The sequence below is a fragment of the Chelonoidis abingdonii genome, chromosome 7 (genome assembly GCF_003597395.2).
Source record: "Chelonoidis abingdonii isolate Lonesome George chromosome 7, CheloAbing_2.0, whole genome shotgun sequence".
Taxonomy (NCBI): domain Eukaryota; kingdom Metazoa; phylum Chordata; order Testudines; family Testudinidae; genus Chelonoidis; species Chelonoidis abingdonii.
The window spans coordinates 58,943,503-58,967,274 of NC_133775.1; the positions used below are offsets into that span (position 1 = coordinate 58,943,503).

Consider the following 23,772-nt stretch of genomic DNA (forward strand, 5'->3'; position numbering starts at 1 on the left):
TGGTGTCTACAGTTCTGCCACATTTGTTCGTCTCGTTTGATGGACGGTGCCGAGAGTTCCGACGGTGCCGAGATCGGACCGGACTACGACCAGCGCAGTGCCGGTGAGGTCGACCGTGATGCGATGGTGCCGCCGACGGTCATATAATGGACTTCGTCGCCGAAGCTCAGGGATAGCGTGTGCTCTCGAGATGCCAGGGATGCGCCACCTTCGATAGGTCCCTTTTGAAAAACTGCCAACTCTCCTCAGTTTGTTTCTCCCTGCTCGAGTGCTTTCTTGTTGCCCATGGGATCTTGTTATAGATCGAGACTTGACCAGGTCGCGCTATGCGTGCAGTGCAACGCCTCTCTGCGCCGGGAGAGTAGGATCCTTACCAAAATCGGTGCCGAGGACTGCGCGAGCCCTGGCGTCAATGAGGCGGACAGACGCTTGCAAGTAAGAGCGGGATATCTCCACATGGTGGCGTCCGTAGTTTGATCTGCTCAGTATGGGGACGGTCGACCTTACCTCCCTGTGTGCCCCTGCACGCATTTACGCTATGATTAAGCATCACTGGCTTTTCCCATAGAGGAGAGTGCCAATCTGCATCGAGCACCGTTCACTGCGGACTCAGCAGGAAGTCTCTCCATCGTGCGTCAGCTGGTCCTATCGGGTCCCCGCCCAGTTGTGAAACGTTTTCGCGTAGTCTCGGGATCGTGAGCTCGACCACAGCACGTGCTGGGAGCTCTGAAGGACCGGGACTCGACGGCCCTTGCTGGCCCGGAGTCGACAGGTATGGGCAAGCACCGGGTTGCCGGCCCGCAGATGGCGGTGGCCTGTCGGCACGGTTCCAGGCTCGGGACTGCAGGTTCCGGAGGCCGCACCCGCAGAGGCCTTCGTCTTCTTCGGCGACGGGTGAAAAAGTGAGCGCCGCCGAGGCTGGCTGCTCAGATGCGGGACTTATTCTGTGCCGCGGATTGCTAGTACGCTGGTACCGTCGTCCCCGGTGCCAGAAGACCCGTGCGTTTCAAGTGATCGGACTTGCGGTGCGGTTGTTGCCGGAAATTGCCAGATTCAGGGCCGCCTCCAAAAGGAGCTGCTTTAAACGGGAGACACAGAGTCCCGCTCCTTTTTTGATTCCGCGGTTTGAAGGACTTAGCATGATGCGGGCACCATTTCTCCGTAGATGGGGGATTCCCCCAGGCACTGAGGTAACGATCGCTGGGGTTCTCCTGTTGCAGTCGGCCGGACGACAGGTCGACACGCTCTGAAGCCGGAGAGCCAGGCATGAGACTCCGGGTCCCGAGTCGGGCGAGGAGGAGTCATAACCTCAGCTCACTAACTATATAAACTACGTTATAACAATCTATACTTATAAACTATTAACAAACTAGCCAAACAGCACTAAACTAAAATAGAACTATGTAGAACGGTGTGGAAAGGCTGGGATGTGGAAGGGTCAGCTAAAGCGCAACACTCCACGTTCCAAACGACCGACACGAGAGGCCATAATAAAGATAAATGGTAAAGAAGGAAAGACTGAGAAGTGAGCCGGGTCGGCAAAGAGCGCGGCATATACTACATGCCGCAAACGCGCCACGCCAGGGGGCCGGGTCGGCAGGCGCCCCCTGGCGTGGCGCACGCCGGGTGTTGCTAGGGGAAAATTCTTCCGACGAACGTGCACGCGGCGCACGCACACCTACTTGGAATGAATATGCGCAAGCACTCGAAGAAGAAGATCTTTCTCTGACACTGCAGCAGTACAGCTTCTGCCACCATAAGGATAAGGACTGGAGTTTTACTTGAGAAACTGGAACACACTGGAGTAAAGACTGTTGTCTTTGTTTAAGGCACGAATATACAGACACTAATGACTCTAAAATTTTTACCACTTTCCTCCAGGAGGAAAGGTCAGAGGAATAAGTCTGAAATTGGAAATGGATTTAGGCCCAAAAGAATTTCTGCAAGACTGGATGGACTATAAACATATTACAGTATTGTTTGAATTTTAATGGACAAAAGCTATTTTACTTATTGACTGGTTGAACCATTTGGATTTCACACTCAAGCATAGACTCCAAGAGGTATACATCTAGGACTTCACCCCTAAAAAAAAACAAAAAAAAAAACAACCCTGCAAAACACATCAGTGACCACCGACTATAGTAAACGCGTGAGCGGGCAACTGGACCAAACAGACAAATATAACACAAGTTACATGGGGGGAAAAGAGCAGAAAGAGACAGAGGAAAGTGAAAATTTTAAATTGTCCTTCTCAAAACGTGCCAGCTCCCTTTCAACAACAACAGAAGTGACAGTGACTTTTAATGCAACCTTTATTTTATAAGATAATTTGAAAATTACATAGCTAAAACCTAGACCTGAGAGATGCTGAACAACTGCAATGCCTGAAGAAGTCAATGAATATAGATGAATATAGATGCTGGCGCACAAAATGCTACTTAAAAGGGTAGCCTGTTTCCTGGATAATAGGAGGAGGGGAAAAGGATCTAAGGATTAGTCTTCACTATAGTGCTACATTGGTGCAGCTGCATTGATGCTTGTGTGGACAGTGCTTAGGTCAATGTAACTTGCATCGCTCGGGGGGTGGAGTGCGGGTGGGCTTTTTCAAACACCTGAGAGACATAAGTTGCATTAGCTTAAGCAGTAGGGTAGACAAGCCCTAAATGATGCAGGAAAATTTAGAAACAAAAATTGGTAGAAAATTTTAACAATGAACTGTCTCCTATTATTTTGAACATATTTATTTTTTTTTAATCTTTTTTTTTTTTTTTAATCACCATGTATCCCACTAGGAGCTATTTCTCCCAGTAGAAGGATAAAGCTTAAACTCCCTTATCCTCCAAAATTGTTTTCAAAACCTGGAATTCAAAATAATGAGCAATACCCTATTAAGCTATAAGCCACCAATTAACAGACTCGTTTCTCACGTAGTTTAATGGGTGAAGCCTGCACCTGAAAGTTGCATCAATAATTTACTAATGCACGCTCATTATGTGCTTATCTGAAACATGTGACGATCTCCACCTTCTCCAGTAAGAAAACTTACCAGACAGAGGTTTTCTTTTCTACAATTTAAATTTGTGTTGTTAATTCAGTATTATATTTTAAATAATGATCAGTGCCAGAAGGCAAAAAGTTTTAATTTGGCATGATCTGAACAAAGGATTTGCTTGGAAAAATATCTGGAAAGAAAGTGGTAAAACAATTATTGTTTGGATGCATCACTGAATAGGTTTAAAAACAATCATCTAATAATGATCTCTCAAGCTGTAGTTCAGGTCATGCCATTTATTCTGCCACTTTTCACACAGTCCCCCCCACTGTACATTCCTGCCTATCTTTGTTCTAAAACATTATTACGATTTTATAATAGTCCTGATGGTATACACCTTTGAGTCAACTGTACTAAAACACATTTTTACTAGCACAGCTAATTTTTAAAAATGTCTCACCTATTGAAATTCCACTAGAAAGGGTGGAGCTCTCTGCTTGCCCTCTGGATGGTGCATGAGGTTCCATGACACTGTCGTCCAATAGGTGCCTTGGTCCTGCGTTGGGGAATGTTGCACTTTTAAACTCTGCTGTATTCATTTTGTGTATGAAACTGGAACAAATGAGGATACAAATATTCTTAATACATTTCAACAGCCACTGCTCCAAGGTATTAAAGAATAATACACAGTTTGCTGTGCACCCCTCGATAATTTAATGGGCTCATTGACAAAGCTCTAGTGGTATAACTCGCAAGGGTTATTAGTACAAAAACTGCTCAATGCCCCTGAGGACCGAGGGATAACTGTTGCTTGAAATAACATTTATCTGAATGAAAATGCAAGTGTGTTAATTTAATTATAAGAACTTGGAAAATTAACTGTATTTTATATGCTAGGGACAAAATGAAGTCACGTTAGCCTCATACTTGCATAGATAAATGTCACGTTTTTATTGTAGTTTATAAAGCTTTCACATGAAAGAGATGAATTAGAGAATAATCTCTAGAACGTGCTCCTTGAGGTGACAAGGGAACTGAGGAGACACTGACATAGTTTTTGGGTATACTTTCAAAAGAAGGGTAAGGAGTGTTGCTCAGCCATGGAATAGATTTAATTATAGCTTAAAAGGAAGTTGACTGTCTGCCTCAGCAAAAGGTAAGTGGCATGTGAGATATGAAGCTGGTCTAGAAATTTTTCTGCATGGGTTTTTAAGAGTAGCTAATATGAAAGAGCAAATAAAAACTCCATGATTTTTATTGGACTTTCAATTAAAAAAAAATCAAATGCTTTATGAAGGAAAAATGAATCTTGTTTCTCTAAAAGAATGATGTAAACAGGCCCAAAGGTCAGAGTGTCAATGATGCAATTGGACCATATCTAGCTCAGAGTGGAGCAGAAGGGAGTAACGCTACCTTGGAAAGTCAAAACTCAATAGGTATCTTGATGGAAAATGACTATTTAAAAAAATATCAAAAAGTTTTAATTACAGAGACTGAATAGTGACCATAGCAAAGGGTACACTGGGAAACAGAAGTCAAAACTGAGAAACTTTATGCTGACATGGGACAAATGTTACTGATTAATGGGCTGCAGTACCAGGGGAGCTCCTTCAATAGCCAATCACAGCTCATCAAAGCACTGAGGAGAGCAAACCAACACCAATTGATTCTGACAGCTAGCACTTCTGAGTTCCTGCCAGCTCTTCCCACAGATGCAAGAGCCAGTGTGTAGGAATCCATTGAGACTGGTATTCTCACTGTAGCATAAAATTCCTTACCTGTATAACTACTGTTCTCTAAAAGTAACATTCTACACAGCTCCATATTTTAAATTCATGCGGAATTCAGAACTGCCTAAGGATACAGAAAAGTACAGATCCTGTCCCATACAACCCTACACAGAAGTCTTGAGCTATAATGGGTACATGAACACATAGTACCTAACTTCTCATTATAAGCCTCTGTTAGAACTACTTCCATGAATGTCAGAAGCTAACAAGACAAATCTCAGCTCTTCAATAACTATGAATACACAAAACTGTTCAAAGAAAAAATGAAATTAGCAGTTTATCATTTCTCTGTAGGTAAACATTGCTATTGCTAGAGACTACTGAGCTAGAAGAAGTTCTGAAACCAGTCAATCATTTGGGATAAATTTCCAGTGCAGCGCAGAGATTTGGTCCTGTGACTCGAGTTGCCATTAATGTGAGTCTTGGAGATACAGTGCTGTGTACCAATATTTGGTAAAGTATATACATAATAAATTCTATCTGGTTCCTTTAGAGTTCTGTTAGGACAGAACAAATCTGAGAATGGCTAACAACTTTTAAATCGACAGTCCCACTAAAGTGTGTTTGCCTGTTACAAAATTAAGGAGCACAAAAGTCCCAAACAAAAAGTTTTCTCTCTCTCTCCATTCTTTTGGGATTGAGTGGACTTCATTGCATGTATAGGATGTTTTTCTTCTTTAAACAACAATTGTAGAGATTAAATTTCACGCGAGCAAGTTTACAGAGAAATAATTCAACATGTCTCACATACAATTGGAGATAATTAGTTCATCTCAAAACAATAAAAGCTGGATGCACTTTATTATGGCCTCAATTCCTTTCAGGTGTAATTTATGGAAGGCATAAGGGAAAGGAGAGAATATTAGAAGGATAACTGATTGAAAAGGAACTAACCACCACTTGCTTAAAAAACTATTAAAAAATCTACTTCTTGAAGTACCATACTAAATGAGCAACCTTGTGAGACAGAATTATTTTAGCTTCACATAGAGAAAGGTGCTCTGGTTCTAAACAATCATATTGTACCTGGCAGATTTGGAATCTCATGGGATCTGCTCTTGCAAATTCAAAAAATAAAGGAAACCCAAATTGCTGCAGGTAACAAGACGCAATCCATGCAAGTTCTTAAATCACGTAAGTATCAGGACCTTTTTTATTTTTACTTAAAAAGCAACTTTATGTTAAGTGTGCAATGAGGAAATCCAGGTCAGGTACTCTGAGGAAGATCTGGTTCATCGTTTCCTGAGTCAGGCTCACTCACAGAAGGAGAGCTGTAAGGAATGCAACTTTTCAGAGGCAAGCAGTAAGACATCATAATGCAAGTTAAAAAAAACTGATTAACTAATGGACAAACCCTGTTTCTTGCATAAATTCCTTCCAGAATATGAGCTGTGTTTTGTGGTCTTTAAATAAAAAGATTGCTAATTAAATACTTCAATTTTTAAAGCAAAAGCTTTTGTTGTCAGAAGACGGTCCAATATGTAAATACTCAAACTTGTAAAAGTAAATTAAATGCTGACTTGTATCCCAAGCTGTGACATTTCCTATGCCCATGTGGTATCAGGTTCCTAGGTGATGGAGGAGTTGGTGGGAGCAATGCTCCTTCAGCTGCAACATTTTTCCGTGCACTTTGTGGAGATGCTCCTACTTCAGAGCCTGTGAGCAAAGGAAAAATAGGAAATTCCAATTGAGCATGAAAAATACCAATGTGACTACTTCAAATGCTATTCATCAGCCCTCCAAAAAAATACAAGGTGCATATCTTCCTAAAAATTGTACAAGATTCTTACTGAGAAAATACTGCAGGATCTTGCTAATGTACAAAATTAAAATTCAGTTTAAGATGAGCTGACAATTATTGTTAAAAAAGCAATAAGAATATAAGAGTCTTTTAAAAGAGTCAAACCATTATACTATACATTCCCATTAGACAACTAATGTGTCTTTTGGTATACTCTGATACAAAGGAAGCATCTAAAAGGAATAAGGAAAAGGTTTCTTTTGATCTTAACCTTTTCGTCTTTATAACATAGTTTTACCATTAAATAGTTATTCCTCCTAACATCATTGTGAAATAAACGGGCTTTTTCTCCATGTCACAGGGAGACAAGCAATCATCATTTTTATTATTCGATGTCATTTTAAAATAGTATTTATTCTTATTAAAATAATAAATATGTTAAAAAACTGGAGCATTACAAAGGCAAAGCAGAGCCAGGTCAAGTCTGTTGGGAATGGAGAAGCTGGCTGGAAAGGAATTGATGGGTATGTCCACACTGCAATTAAAAACCTGCACCTGGCCCATGCCAGCTTTCTCAGGCTCGCAGGGCTTGTGCTGCAGGGCTGTTTAATTGAGGTATAGACATTCAGGCTCGGGTGTGGGACCCTCTCACCTTGCAGGGTCCTACAGCCAGGACTGCAGCCCAAGCCTGAATGTCTATACAACTCATTAGATCAAGCCCTGCAGCTCAAGCCCTTAAACGACCCCTTAGCTCAAGCCCCGTGAGCATGAGCCAGCTGCAGGTTTCCTGCGCCCCCTCAGCCCCACCCCAACTCCACCCCTTCCCCACTCCAGTCCAACCCCTTCCCCAAATCCCTGGCCCCACCTCCTCCTCCGGGCCCGCTGCATTTCTCCTCCTACAGCTCCCTCCCTCACAGGCTTACCTGGGAGGGAGGGGGAAGAAGCGGAGTGGCAGCGCACTCGGGGGAGGAGGCGGAGGTGAGCTGGGGGGGAGTAGTTCCTCTGTCCCCCCTCCCCCCCAGGTTACTTCCTGAGGTCCTCCCCGCGCCCCACACCACCACTGCTCACCTCCACTCCGCCTGCTCCCCTGAGTGCGCTGCCGCTGCTTCACTTCTCCCCCCTCCCTCCCAGGCCTACCACGAAACAGCTGATATGCACAGAGGAAGGGGGGAGAAGCAGAGCAGCAGCACGCTCAGGGGAGCAGGTGGCAGTGGAGCGGAGGAGCAGTTCCTCCCCCCACCAGGGTTACTTCCTGTGGCCCTCCCTGTGCCCCCCAACCACCACAGCTGACCTCCGCTCAGGGCCAGCTCCTGGCTTTTTGCGCCCCAAACAAAAAAGAGCCAGGGTGCTGCTCCAAGCACATGCTTGGAGCGCTGGTGCCTAGAGCCAGCCCTGCTTACTAGGTAGCCTAACTGGTTTGGATGCAATGGTCCCCAATCTGATTTCCTGATAGATAAAATTCCTTACAAAATATTAACTTTTCTATTTCCTTGCACAAAGATCAAGAAATTCAGATTCAAGATTCCAATCAGCACCTTAATTCTGTTCCTTTGCTTGTATACACTAAAATAGCATCTGTGGAAGATCGTGTCAACTGAGGTTGAGATGGAAATAGGAGACAGACTTGTTGAAAATCTCTGGGTAAGGATAAAAGGGGTAAAAAAACAAGGGTGATGTCATGGTAGGGGGTCTACTACAGACCACCTAAGCAGGGAGAAGAGGTGGACAAGGATTTTTTTTTTTGAGCAACTAACAAGATCATCCAAAGCTTGGGACTTGGTGGTGATGAGGGACTTCAGTTACCCAGACATCTGTTGGGAAAACAACAAAGCAGGGCACAGATTATCCAACAAGTTCTTGGAATGTACTGGAGACAGTTTTTTTTTGTTTTTTAATTTCACAAGATGGAGAAATCTACTAGAGAAGAGGCTGTTCTAGATTTGATTTTGACAAATAGGGAGGAACTGGTTGAGAATTTCAGAGTGGAAGGCAGCTTAGGTGAATGTGATCATGAAATGGTAAAGTTCATGATTCTAAGAAGTGGTAGGAGGGAAAACAGCACAATAAAGATAATGGATTTCAAGAAGGCAGATTTCAGCAAACTTGGGGAGTTGGTAGGTAAGATCCCATGGGAAGCAAGTCTAAGGGGAGAAACAGTTCAAGAGAGCTCCCAGGTTTTTCAAAGAGATATTATATAAGGACACAAGATCAAACTATCCCACTGCATAGGAAAGATAGGAAGCATGGCAAAAGACCACCCTGGCTTAACCGGGAGATCGTTAATGATCTCAAACTCAAAAAAAGAGAGTCCTACAAAAAGCAGAAACTAGGTCAGATTACAAAGGATGAATATAACAAGAAAATGACAAGAATGTAGAGACAAAATTAGAAAGACCAAGGCACAAAATGAGATTAAAATTGCTAGAGACATAAAGGGTAACAAGAAAACATTCTACAAATACATTAGAAGCAAGGGGAAGACCAAGAACAGGATAGGCCCATTAGTCAATCAGTGGGGAAAAAGCAACAGAAAATGTAGAAATGGCAGGAGTGCTAGATACCGTTTTTGTTTAATTTATCAACAAACAAGTTAGTAATTATTGGACGTCTAACATAGTGAATGCCAGTGAAAATGAGGTAGGATCAGAGGCTAAAATAGAGAACGAAAAAATTAAAAACTACTTATATAAATTAGATGTCTTCACATCACCAGGGCCTGATGAAATATCTCCTCAGTCAGCTCTTTGAGTGTTCTAGGATGTATCTGAGCCATTAGTGATTATCTAATAAAAGGCACAGAAAATGGGAGAGATTCCAGAGGACTGAAAAAGGGCAAATATAGTGCCCGTGTATAAGAAAGGGAAGTAAGAACAACTCGGGGAATTACAGACCAGTCAGCTCAACTTCTATACCCAGAAACATAATGAAGAAAATAATTAAAAAATCAATTTGCAAACACCTAGAAGAAAATAAGGTGATAAGTAACAGCCAGCATGGATATATCAAGAACAAATTGTGTCAAACCAACCTAATAGCTTTCTTTGGCAGGGTAATAAGCCTTGTGGATGGGGGGAAGCGGTAGACGCAGTATATCTTGACTTCACTAAGGTTTCTGATACTGTCTTCTATGACCTTCCAATAAACAAACTAGGGAAATACAACCTAGATGGAGATAGGTTTCAGAGGGATAGCTGTGTTAGTCTGTATCAGCAAAAACAATGAGGAATCCTTGTGGCACCTTAGAGCACAGGTGGGCAAACTATGGCCCGCAGGTCACATCCAGCCTGCGGGACCATTCTCCCCGGCCCCTGAGCTCCCGGCCCCTCTCCTGCTGTTCCCCCTCCCCTGCAGCCTCAGCTCACTGCGCCACTGGTGCAATACCCTAGGTGCAAGCTCCTGGGGCAGCACAGCTGCAGAGCCCGGCCTGACCCAGTGTTCTGTGCTGTGTGGTGCGTGGCTGGCTCCAGCTGGGCGGCACGGCTGCCTGTCATGGTGCTCCAGGCAGTGCAGTAAGGGGCAGGGAGCGGGGGGGTGGATGGGGCAGGGATTCCAGGGGTGCAGCCAGGAATGAGAGGAGGGGTTGCCTGGGGCATCTGGGAGCAGTCAGGGGTGGGGGTTCCGGCGGTGGTCCGGGGCTAGGGAGAAGGGGTGGTTGGATGGGGCAAGGGTTCCTGGGGGACAGTCAGGAACGAGAGGGGGTTCATAGAATAGAATATCAGGGATGGAAGGGACCTCAGGAGATCATCTAGTCCAACCCCCTGCTCAAAGCAGGGCAAATTCCCAGTTTTTTTTTTGTTTTTGGTTTTTTTTTTAAAAACCCAGTTCCCTAAATAGCCCCCTCAAGGATTGAACTCACAACCTTGGGTTTAGCAGGCCAATGCTAAACCACTGAGCTATCCCTCCCCCAAAGGGTGTTGGATGAGGCAGTGGGAAGTTAGAGGCAGGGGGTCCAGGGGTGGTCAGGGAGAAGGTATGGTTGGATGGATCAGGGTCAGTTGGGGTGGAGGGTCCGGAGGCGGTCAGGGGGGTGGATGGGGCAGGAGACTCAGGGAGCCGTCAGGGGGCGAGAAGCAGGAGGGGATAGGGGGTGGAGGCCAGGCCACGCCTGCCTCTTTCGAGAGGCACTGCCTCCCCTAACTGGCCCGCTATACAATTTCTGAAACCCAATGCAGCCCTCAGGCCAAAAAGTTTGCCCGCCCCTGCCTTAGAGACTAACAAATTTATTTAGGCATAAGCTTTCGTGGGCTATAAACCACTTCATCAGATGCATGGAGTGAAAAATACAGTAGGCAGGTATAAATATACAGCACACGAAAAGATGGAGTTGCCTTACCAAGGGGGGGATCTACTATAAGGTGGGTCCTTATCTGGTTGGAAAAACATTCCCAGAGAGTAATCATCAGTGGTTCACAGTAAAGCTGGAAGGGAATATCGAGGGGGATCCTGCAGGGATCAGTTCTGGGCCCAGTTCTGTTCAATATCTCCATCAATGATTTAGATAATGGCATAGAGAGAACACTTATAAAGTTTGCGGACGATGCCAAGCTGGGAGGGTTGCAAGTATTTTGAAGGATGGGATTAAAATTCTAAATAATCTAGACAAACTAGAGAAATGGTCGGAAGTAAATAAGATGAAATTCAGCAAGGATGAATGCAAATTACTCTACTTAGGAAGGAACAACCAGTTGCACACACACAAAATGGAAATGACTACTTATGAAAGAGTACTGCAGAAAGGGATCCGGGGTCACAGTTAGGGCCCTGCAAAATTCACAGCTGTGAAAAATGTGTTACAGATCGTGAAATCTGGTCTCCCCTGTGAAATCTAGTCCTGTGCATACTTTTACCCTATACTATACAGATTTCACAGGGAAGATCAGCGTTTCTCAAACAGGAGGTCCTGACCCAAAACAGGGTTGTGTGGGGCAGAGGTTCGCAAGGTTATTGTAGTGGTGTCATGGTATAGCACAGAAGTATGGGTGGCAGTCTTCAGAGCTTGGTGGCTGGAAAACTGTGGCTTGATTTCTAAAATTCTATGACTGTCAAATTGACCAACATGGACCGTGAATTTGGTAGAGCCCTAGTCATAGTGGATCACGAGCTAAATATGAGTGAACAACGTAACATTATTGAAAAGAAAAATAATAATATTTAATTCCAGAATAAATTAGCAGGAATGTTGTAACAAGACATGAAAAGTAATTCTTTTGCACTGATATGGCCTCAACTGGAGCACTGTGTCCAGTTCTGGGCACCACATTTCAGGAAAGATCTGGACAAATTGGAAAAAGTCCAGAGAAGAGCAACAAAAATGATTAAAGGTCTAGAAAACATGACCTATAAGGGAAGATGAAAAAAATGGGTTTATTTAGTCTGGAGAAGAGAAGACTGGCGGGGGACATAACAGTTTTCAAGTATAAAAAAGACTTACATGGAAGAGGGAGAAAAATTGTTTTCCTTAACCTCTGAGGACAGGACAAGAAGCAACGGCCTTAAATTGCAGCAAGGGCAGTTTAGATTGGATATTAGGAAAAACTTCCTTACTCTCAGGCTAGTTAGGCACTGGAATAAACTGCCTAGGGAGGTTGTGGAAACTCTATAATTGGAGATTTTTAAGAGCAGGTTAGAAAAACACCTGTCAGGGATGGTCTAGATAATATTTAGTCCTGCCATGAGTTCAGGGGACTGGACTAGATGACTTCTCAAGGTCCCTTCTAGCCTTACAATACTATGATTACCCAAATACAACTTTTTTTAATGTATCCTGTAACCTTAGAGACACATATGCTAGTAATTATCTTGGAGAACACATGGAGAATGCATGAGGTCCCAGAGAACTGAGAAGGGCAAACATAGTACCTATCTTTAAAATGGGGAACAAAGAGGACTCAAGGGACTATACACCAGTCAGCAATACACCAGTCAGCAATTATTTTCTAAGCATCTATAGGATAACAGGATTGTACGTAATAGCCAGCACCGATTTGTCAAGAACAAATCATGCCACGCCAACCTGATTTCCTTCTTTGACAGGATTATTGGCCTAGTGGATAGTGGGAAAGATGTAGACAAGATATATCTTGATTTTAGCAAGGCTTTTCAGAAAGTCCCACATGACAGTCTTATATGCAAATTAGGAAAATGTGGTGTAGATGAAATTACTACAAGGTAGTTCCAAAACTGGTTGAAAGACTGTATTCAGAGAGTCGTTATCAATGGTTTGCTGCCAAACTGGGAGGATGTATCTAGTGGGGTTTGGCAGGGGTCAGTCCTGGGTCCAGTACCATTCAATATTTTCATTAATGATTTAGATAATGGAGTGGAGAGTATCCTTCTAAAATTTTTGGATGACACCAGCTGGGATGGGTTGCAAGAGCTTCAAAATGACTGAGACAAATTGGAGAATATTATCAACATGAGGATATTTAATAAAGTGCAATGCACTACACCCAGCAAGAAAAAAAACAAAAGCACAGCTACAAAATGGGCAATAATTGGTTAGACAGTAATACTGCTGAAAAGGATTTGGGGGTTATAGTGGATCATAAATTGAATACAAGTTAACAATGTGATGCAGTTGGTAAAAAGGTTAATATTGTTCAGGTGTGTATTAACAGGAGTGTTGTAAATAAGATATGGGAGGTAACTGTCCTGCCTACTTGGCACTGGTGAGGACTCAGCTGGAGTACTCTGCTCAGTTCTGAGCACCACATTTTAGGAAAGATATGGACTAACTGGAGAGTCCAGAGGAAAGCAACAAAAATTATAAAAGGTTTTAAAAAATGGGCATATTTAGTCTTGAGAAAAGAAGACTGAGGGGAAACCTGATAAGACTTCAAATATGTTAAGAGCTGTTATAAGATGGTGGTGATAAATTGTTTTCGATGTCCACTAAACATAAGACAATATGTAATGGGTTTTATCTGGAGATTTAGGTTAGCTAGCAAGGGAGATGTAGGTTAGATAGCATGAAAATCTTTCTAACTACGGTAGAACCTCAGCATTTCAAACACACCAGTCAACCACACACCTCATTTGGAACTGGAAATACACAATCAGGCAGCAGAAGAGACACAAAAAAAGCAAATGCAATACAGTACTGTGTTAAATGTAAACGACTAAAAAAAATCAAGGGAAAGCAGCATTTTTCTTTTGCATAGTAAAGTTTCAAAGCTGTATTAAGTCACTGTTCAGTTGTAAACTTTTGAAAGAACAACTGTAACGTTTTGTTCAGTTACGAACATTTCAGAATTACGAACAACCTCCATTCCCGAGTTTGTAACTTTGAGGTTCTACTGTATAAGGACAGCAAAACACTGGAACAGACTACTAAGGGAGGTTGTGGAATAGCTGTCATTGGAGATCTTTAACAGGTTAGAGAAACACCTGTCAGAGACAGTATAGGTATACTTGGTCCTCCTTCAGTGCAGGAGGCTGGATTAGATGATGCTAAGAGTCTATGTACCATAGCATTTTCCTCTTACTGCATACCCTGAAGCTAAATTTTAATAATCGTTTTCTTGTAAAAAAAAAAGTGTAATGTTGAAAAAGTTTATTTTTAAACTATATGTGCATTATTTTGGAGGGTAAATTGGCTCACAGGCCCTGACTTGTGGTTACACCAGTTCCTTACACAGGCTGAATCTTTTGCTAGTTAATCAGATGTCTTCTTTAATAGCATTTCTTTTATACTATATTAGGAGCAGTTCCTTAACATATTAAAATGTTTATTTTAAAGAAATAATTGTACTTTCAGTCTAAGAGTAGATTTTCAAAAGCACCCAAGTGAATTAGGAGCACAAGTCTCATTGAAAATATTTGAACTTGTGCTCCTAAGTCACATAGACTCTTGAAAATCCCACCATAAAACATGCTCAAACAAGATCTATACCTTTGAAAGGTAATTGTTCCAAAAAAAAAAAAAGGCATTTAAGAGGAAAACAGCAAATATGAAGTTATTTAGCGTGACATGGCAGACAATGAATATTTAAATGTAAATTAAATTTCATATTTAAACCAAGGAACTGACTCAGTTTCCTATGACAACAAGAGTCTACTTAAAGAACAAATTTAGAATTTTTATGACAAACACATTTTGTAAATCTTTTATCGCACTTCACTTTTAGTAAAATATTTTTATACTAGTAACTCAAAGGCAGTGGAGAATGGATTTCAGATTTTGATGTCTTCTGGTAAGTAAGCATTTACCTACTAAATCTTCTCTGGAAGCAGCAGAACGAGGGGTGCTGGTTCCTGGCTCTATCTTTAATGAAAGCCTGCATTAAAAAAGGAATAGAAGTTAAAGTGTTAATTTATCAGGAATCTGAAGTGTTTTAATGTAAAGCTTTGAAAGCTAAAATATTTGTTGGCTTATGCTGCAAGATGTTTTGGCATCACAATTGTAAGAGAGGCTATGCACATAAGAGAAATTTCAGATATGCATATCACTCACGTAGCAATTAAAAGGGGGCAACAACCAACCCACTTTTTTTCTTTTACTTAACCCAAGTTTATATTTATTGTACTCGATGTTCTGCTTTCCACAGCAGTGATGAAAATAAAAAGGCATATGCAGAAGTCACAGTAGGCAAAACTATTTATTATCTTCTGTTTTAATTTGTTCTGAAACCCCTATAATAGTGTCTCAAACTTTTTTTTGTTTTTTTTTGTTTTTTGTTTTTTTTTTTTACTGGTGACCCCTTTCACATAGCATGTCTCTGAGTGTGACCCCCTCCTTATAAATTAAAAACATTTTTTTATATATTTAACACCATTATAAATGCTGGAGGCAAAGTGGGGTTTGGGATGGAGCTTCACACTCGTGACCACCCCATGTAATAACCTCGCAACACCCAATTTGAGAACCCCTGCCCTATAAGTTTTAACCAATACGAACATAAGAATGGCCACATTGGGTCAGATCAATGATCCATCTAGCCCAGTACCCTGTCTTCTGACAGGGGCCAGTGCCAGATGCTTCAGAGGGAGTGAACAGAAGATAACAAATTTATCAAGTGATCCACGTACTCAAAGCATGGAGTTGCATCCCTGACCATCTTGGCTAATAGCCATTGAGAGACCTATCTTCCATGAACTTATCTAATTTTTTTTTTGAATCAGATATATTTTTGGCCCTCACAACATCACTTGGCAATGAGTTCCACAGGTCAACTGAACGTTGTGGGAAGAAGTACTTCCACGTGTTTGTTTTAAACTGCTACCTATTAATTTCACTGGATGACCCCATGTTCATATGTTATGTGAAGGGGTAAACACCACATGAATGGTGCTCTACTATTTTAAAAACAAATGAAATATCCTTCTGTAGATTTTTGATACAATATATAATCATATTGACTGGGTTAATAATTCAACCTGTTTACTTTTCCATGACGGCTTCAATACTATTGGAAAGCTGCAATCTGCTTTTTGCCGAACATTTCAATGAATTGACCATTTTTAAATTAATGAAGTTAGGAAGAACTTTTTAGAAAATAAAAGTTTAAAGGTTTGTTAGCCACAGGAATAATTTATACAGTATTGTTAACATTTTAAAATTACCAGTTCAATACAGCTTCATGAAAAAGGAAACTGTTTAAGTACTTTTTCTTCTGAGACTTATTTTTAAGTAACTATCTTAACTGCAGATAGTTACCTTTCTGACCCTTCACCTGTCAGAGAAAAGGGGTAGTTTTCCTTTTAAGAGAAAGAAAATGCTACAAGATTTAAGTATCAGTTGGTTTTCTCAAAGTAGTAATGGCCATCTCCTTTCACCTTGAAGAGACTAAAGTTATCATCTCCACAATTTTCTCAGTATACAAAGGCATATGCACTGCTAAAATCATATTCCTCATTCAGTTAAACTGCATGACTCCATTGACTTTGCCTAGTCCATAAAATGAACATAGGAATCGCTACTTTGGACCAATTCACTATATCTTCTAGTCCAATATCTAATTTCTGACTGTGGTCAGCTCCAGATGGTTCACAAGAAGGTGCAAGAATCTCTAATGAACAATTATACAATAGTTTCCTTGGAATTTTCTTTCTAGCTACCACCAATGATTGGCTTATGCACTGAAGCATGAGCATTTATGTCTCTTATAATTTGTAATCTCTCTCATAAACCTGTGGATGTTCTATAGTTACCTAGGTACATGTAGTTCTTTTTGGAATTCTGCTAAGGTCTTGGAGTCAATTATATCTTGTGGCAAATGAGTTACACACGTTAATTAAGTGTTGTATAAAATTTAATTTCTTTTTATCAAATGTAAGTGTATTTCTTTATCAGATACCCCTTAGTTCTCATATGAAAAAGTGTAAATAGGAGTGCCTAGTTTACCTTCGCTATACCATTCATTACTTTATATATCTTTATTACCTTATATCTCCTCTCCAAACAGTTCCATCTTTCCACACTCTTCTCATATGCAAGTCTCTCTGTGCCTCTTATTTTCATTGTCTACTTCTGTATCCCTTCTATTATGCTTAAAGGGTTTTCCAAATAAAAAAAACATATTCCACTCTGCATTTAATTCTTTCTATTGTTACACCACCTAAAATTACTGAAATAGAGTAATGAAAAAAAATCTCTACTCTCATCAGTTTGTGCCTTCAACAGCATTTTGCAGTTTTACAGCAGAGTAAAGACACTATACTGGATTTTTTCCAACTTTAATGTTTAATTTTCTTATATATCTATCCCTCAAACAATAACAAAATAAAATGTTTAAAGGAAAAATTTAAGTCACCATTACTGCTGCTTACTTTCTAACTCCAGTTTCTTCTCAGTCTCCTTATAGTAAAGAAAGAGAGAGAGAGAGACTGACTTATGGAAGTAAGAGAGTGGCAGCGTTTAGGTTACATTTATTTACCTATATGAGAATAGGATCTCTTGCCTGCTCATTATTGTATTCAAGGTTTCTGTTACATAAAACTCACTTTTCTAAAAGGAAAAAGAAAAGGTTATCTAGTCAGTTGTAGAATTTTATACTTACTTGTAATTGTCATCTTCCACAAACTTTTGTAGCTCTTCTATGTACTGAACTGAGTTCAAGTATTTTTGGACATGAGGCAACAGAAGAATATCTAGAGAAGAGGCAATATATTAGTTATCACTATGTCATTCATCATTAGACAAAGGGAGTTTCTTGAAAACATTTGCATACAAGCAGATATTTCTCTTATTGTCTTTAGTTGGGGTCATAGAATACAATGATCCTTCACCACAGTTTTGCAGTTTTTTGTTCCCCCTCATCCATAACCATGCCTGGGCTGACCTCCCCTGTACCCAAGGAAGGCCAGATGTGAACATCTTCACAGCACGTATTTTGAAAATACAGAAGCAATAAGTAGAAGATAAATAAGTCTCATTCTATCCCTGCCTGCTGACAGGACAGGATAACCCAACAATTCCAGAATTTGGTTTTAATAGGATTTATGGTTATAGATGGGAATGGTACATTAATTGGTTAAGACTTATTAAATAACAGCATGGTAGAAGATGAACATTTTATTTTATCAGTTGCCCTCAGTAATACTGCAAAAGAAATAAATGAGCTAGATTACCATATTCACAGGACTGCTGAAAATCTGAGATTATTCTAAGTATGTTGTTCATTAAATTTGATCTCTGCTCGCTTTCCAGAATGCTCCCTGTAGATGGGTATGCGGAGTCAATATACGTCAAGTCGGAGAGATAAATACCTGAATGAATAAGATTAGAGTATTTCCTTTATTTAATGTTTCAAATTTAAAAGAAAAAGCAATTAATTGAATTTGAATGTACTTCTGCTCACACTTACTAATGTGTACAAGGATCAACTGTGGCATTTAATCTTTGTCTTGCTCCAGGAGCAATGGAGAAAAAGCCCTGTCCTGCAAGAGCTCTTTGCTGGTTTGTGCCTCAAGGAGGCACAAATAATATTGCTTGGAAATGCTGTGCCACCCCTTGGAGCAGTACTCCCCTTCATCACTTGTCCAGTGGTTTTGCCTCACTCCTTTCTCAGCCCTTTTTGCAGTGAACAGCTCCAGCAGCAGTACTAGCCCAGTGAAATATTTGTGCTTATTGAGTGTAAGGACTTGTGTTCTCCCCTGGGGTGAAAGTAACTTATAGGACTTATCAGTATGCTGGAGTCCTGAGTGGGGGCCTGGCCTCAACCGGAAGAGGTGGGACCTTTAAATCAAGATTTAAAGGCCCCAGGGCTCCATCTGTGGCTGGGAGCCCCAGTGCCTTTAAATAACCCCCCGAGCTACCAGCTGCACAGGCAACTGGAAGCCCCAGAGCTAAGGAGCGATTTAAAGGGCCCGGGGCTCCTGCCACTGCAGGGAGCCCTTTAAAGTGCTGCCGGAGCCCTGCCACCACTGCCCCTACCCTGGGGCTCTGGCCACCCGAGCCCTGGGGTAGCAGCGGCAGGGCTCCGGCAGCACTTTAAAGGGTTCCCTGCAGTGGCAGGAGCCCCAGGCCATTTAAACCGCCGCCCAAGCCTCGCCACCTGAGTCCCAGGGTAGCGACAGAGGGGCTCCGGAGGCAATTTAAAGGGTCCAGGGCTTCAGCCGCTGCAGGGAGCCCCAGACCCTCTAAAGCACCAGCCTGGGGAAGCCGGTTTGGTCTGGTACGCCATACCGGCTTACTTTCACCTCTGTTCTCTCCACAGAGGCCAGGCACAATGGACGGTTGGAAGCTTTCCTTGTGTATTATACAAGGACCAGGCACAATCTGACTCTTAGTCTTTGACAGTGGAAGCATATTAACATTTCAGAATCTTCAAAGTAAGTAAGTAAGTATCAAACTATGTGCAACTATGCCAGGTCTCAGCTTCTGTAATCCCAAGAATTAATCATCATTCCCCTGACAAGCCTGTAGTGGTATTCAACACAGAAGGTTCAAAAACATGAACTTTGTTAAACATTTTCAATGCGATACAATCTAATAAGGTGTAAGTTTTTATCAGAGGACATTAACTAACCATTGGAACACTTTACCAAAGGTTGTGGTGATTCTTCATCACCAGGATTTATGAAACCAAGATTGGATGTTTTTCTAAAAGATATTATCTAGTTAAAACAGGAATTATTTGAAGGAAGTTCTATGCCTGTTATATACAGTTATCCGACTAGACGATTAGCTTCTGGCCTTAGAATCTATGAATATTTAATTCCTCCAACGCAGCTGTGTTGAAACAGACCAACAGAAAAATCTCCCCTTCTATGCCAGCAAAACGAACAAAAACTTCTCAAATGGCAGCAACGGGAAAATGTTTGCTAGACAAAGAGTATACGCAAATTGAAATCTGATTAGGACACTTGGATTAACATCCTTTCCCCATAGGTGATGGAACTAGGGCTGATGGGGGTAGTGGTGGGTCTGCCACATCCCTGGGCTTGAAGTGGTTTCCATCATATACAGGGTTTACAGTTTGCTTCAATGGCTCTCAGCACCCCCACTATATCAACTGTTCCAGGACCCCTGCCTCTCCCCCACACTTTGTAAAAGCTCTATAGGATCTTTAATGATTTTGAGTGTTTCGTGTCTTAATTCCAAGTCTCATCTTTACAGCTTCCATCTTTTTCCTTCACCACTGGCAACTTCATTATTCTCTGTCCCAAAGGCTCACAACTTTGGAGTTAAAGCTAGCAGGATTTAAAAGCAGAATTAGTGTGTGGAAAGGAGGTGGGGAAAAAAAGCAGTAAAAGACGACATCAAAGTCCATGTATTCCCCTCCATTTCCACTTCCAAAGCCTTGTCCCAGTCCTGACCATTTATTGCTGCAACAAATGCAACACTATTCTCTCTCACCAACATGACACTTGGATCACATTTCTTTTAATCCCCGTGCATGTTGGAAGACAGGCCCTCATTATCTACAAATAAGGTGGGTGAGGAATGGACTGTAAGGAGTGGAAAAAAGGCTACTGAATTTCATCTCCATCAACAAGGCTTGCTGAGTTATCAATGCAAAATGTCATGCTATGTGTGGGGATGGGTGAATTTCATTCTAATATACACATGCCCCAATATAGCCACACAATTTTTAAATTCATTTCACTAATAGCTTATTTGTTACACAAGAATTCAAAAGTGCTGAAAAAGTAAAACCTTGAGTTTTTCTCTATCAGGAATAGATGTAATATCAAACATCTGTCTAGGGTAAGGGCATGATGATTATGCATGGGTTTTATCCCCTTGCCATTTTGCCATTTTTTATTTATGATTTAACAGCTGGTTGCTATATATCATAACTATCCCTAATGCCTTTTCCCACTAAAAACCAGTAAGCAAAACTGTGCACAACTATGGGAAAAAAGAAAAAAAGTCTTTATTTCTGATAAGTTTGAAGACATTTCTCTCCAATTCCCTCATTTTGGATTCTGCAGTAGAAAATGCTTTTGTTTCAACTGCTCCTCTACCACACTGGTTGCAAATATCTCTTCTCTTGGTTGGAACTTTATGTCTTCTATTTACTACTTCTACATCTACTGCTGTTTCAGCATCTGGTAAGAGCTTCTCATGGTCTGCACATTTCACTGTAGGGATGCACACACATACTTACACCCTCCCCCGCCAGGAGATATCCATATCATAAGAAAATGTGACTGCTTTGCCTACATTCTGCTCGCTAATCCGACTTTCATGTAACACTGTAAATTTCAGAGCAGCTTGATGCTGCTACCACTTAAAAACAACCTGTTATAGAAATGATTTCCTTTCATCCCCCAAGATACAGTCTGAAGTGCAGGACAGGCAATATTCAGTCCTGTAACTGTTAAAAGGCCCAATATAAACATGACCCTGCAGGGTGAGGAAAACTTCATTGCTTACCCTTGGAATGGGGAAAATCTCAGTTTTCTAACGAGACAAAGCACTTACTTCTAGCCCTGGAAGGCCTCAATATATCCAACCTTAAATTTAGTACTTTGTACAACCCCCCCGCTATTTTAGGTAATACTTATGGGACTTCTAAAATTAGTTATATTTTTCTTTTTTCTGAGACCTGTATAATTACAGTCAGAGTAATCCAAAAATGTTTGGCTTTACAGGTGGAAGAACATTTAAAAAAACACTTCGTTGGAGCAGTGATTGTGTTTGTACAGCTCCTAACACAGTGAAGCTCTTAGTCCTGAGCGGGGCCTCTGGGCATTGCTCCAATATTAATATACAAACACAGTCTGCATGCACACAGAAGCAAGTTAAAAGCCTTCTGGCTGAAAGGTGACAAAAAGTTCATAGAAAGTTATTAAACAGAATTTGATATAGAGTTTAATTTTATTTTCATCTAATTTTTAATTCAGGATTTTTTATTCTGCTAATACTAGAATATTAATTTACTAAAATGATAAATTAATAATGATCAGCGACTATTATTTAATATTTATATTGTGGTGTTACCTAAAGGCTTTAACCATGTTGGGTCCCATTGTACTAGGCAGTAGTCCAGAAATAGTCAATAAAAGTCCCTGATCTGAATAGTGTACTATCTAAAATAGAAAGAAGGGTGAATAATGTTTACTGGTTCAAACAACAGAGATTCATAAGGAAGAAAAGTAGTATTTGTTATAAATTTATGGATTAGTTAACAGATTATTTCTGGAAGGAGATATCTAAACAATTATTTCTTGCTTAAAGTTAAGTGACAGCTTTTTTTATCTTTAGCACAATTAAGAGTACCTTTCTAGAGAGCTTCTCTGCAAAATACAAGATCCTTGGACCTATTTATCAAATCTAAAACAATTTTAAAAGAAAAAAATAAACCAACAAATTTATTTATTTAGTCATTTCTGACAAAATTGACAACTACACTAAACAAAATCCCAAACTGAATCAACTCCTGTACACAAACTGTCAAGTGACAGAATTAAAAGCAGACGACAGTATCCTTCATTTCTTAAAAGCACGTAATACATGTGGCTTCTGCTTCTTTTAATACTAATCAGATGGCATCAAATATTCTAATACCCAACCCAACACCAAACATAGCTCTAACATTTTCCACATGTATCAGATTCTTTGTGAGTGTAACAGCTAAAACTGTTTCTTATTAAGTGAACTTCAAGAATTGAATGTGACATTCTGTTCAACATTCTTCTAGACTATAAATGGTTCATTTTTCCTGTTGTACCCAGTCAGTCTGCCTCTTTTATTCCCGGGAACTCAAATTGAGTTCATCAGACTGAAAGAATCTTTCTTCTAAATGAAGCCCAGTACTGTAACAACTTGAAAGGCATCTTTAGGCTGTGAAATAAAATATTAGTTTTGTAATTGCCTGCTGAACTCTTGCACAGACTGTTTCCATATAGTGCCCTCCCTCTAACCAACAAACAATCTTTCCTTGTCCATAGCTCTTCAGCCTTCGCCTGCCCTTTCATAAAGGCAATGACAGGAAACCCTAAGGAGTTTTGTTTGCTCTTCAGTGAGTTCATAGTGACATCAGAGGTGGGCTGAACGGCTAAGTCTAGTGCATGTTTGTTTAAGAAAAGGAAAACTGTCCAAGTGTACTGCATATGGAATCTAGGTCAGCTGTAGCTGGTTAGTGCATTTCTGCATGTCAGAGTAAGACACAGCAGCTTCAAACACACTACTATCCCTTTTTCTGGAATAGAATACACTGGAACTTCAGTTATGTTTTTTAGAGAGATTTAGTTAGATTGATTTTTTTATTCTATTAAATCTGCACAAAGACAACCAATTTCTTAATACAGTTTGGATCTAACAGGGCAAGAGAAAAAAAGTTTTCACTAGAACTACAGATTAGCAATAACACTGGTAACACAAAGAAGAAAAAAACAAGTTGACTTCTGGATTTTCAATCTCTGTAGAAGCAAAAAGCAGCAGCAAAATTTGTTTTTGGTAAGTTTTCTATTTTAGCTTAATTGCAAATCCATAGGTAAATTATTTGCAAGCAGGTCTGCATGTGGATGTTGTATATATATGCACAATTCTGCATGAGATTGATACATTCATGTATATAATACTATCCTAAGAGTTATTTGACAACTCTCAAACATTGAACTAATTTCTGTAGCATCTGATAATAATCATTAAAAAACTCTAGGACACTGGAATAGTTTAACATAGGGGAAAATCATGACAGCATGAACCAATTCATTTGTTTGAGTTGTTTTGAAATACTTTCTAGTCAAATTTTTATTCTACTGCATCTGTAAATTTTATTTTACATTAGCTTAATGACTTAGTGCACAAATATAGTTATAGAAAACCAGCAGATAGCATAAAGAAAATTATTTAG

The 23,772-nt window shown here is 40.6% G+C and overlaps 1 protein-coding gene across 3 annotated transcripts in view; it reads right to left on the reverse strand.

Annotated features, from left to right (window-relative positions):
- The window catches only part of RALGPS2 (Ral GEF with PH domain and SH3 binding motif 2), a 314,141-nt gene that overhangs the window by 84,897 nt on the left and 205,472 nt on the right, over positions 1 to 23,772 (reverse strand). For all 3 annotated transcript variants that reach the window (XM_075067906.1, XM_075067905.1, XM_075067907.1), the window contains 5 exons: positions 18,095 to 18,232; positions 17,524 to 17,614; positions 14,735 to 14,802; positions 6,306 to 6,441; positions 3,456 to 3,607 (listed from right to left, as the gene is read on the reverse strand). In XM_075067906.1, coding sequence (XP_074924007.1) covers positions 3,456 to 3,607; positions 6,306 to 6,441; positions 14,735 to 14,802; positions 17,524 to 17,614; positions 18,095 to 18,232 — 585 coding nt within the window. The remainder of the gene's footprint in view (positions 1 to 3,455; positions 3,608 to 6,305; positions 6,442 to 14,734; positions 14,803 to 17,523; positions 17,615 to 18,094; positions 18,233 to 23,772) is intronic.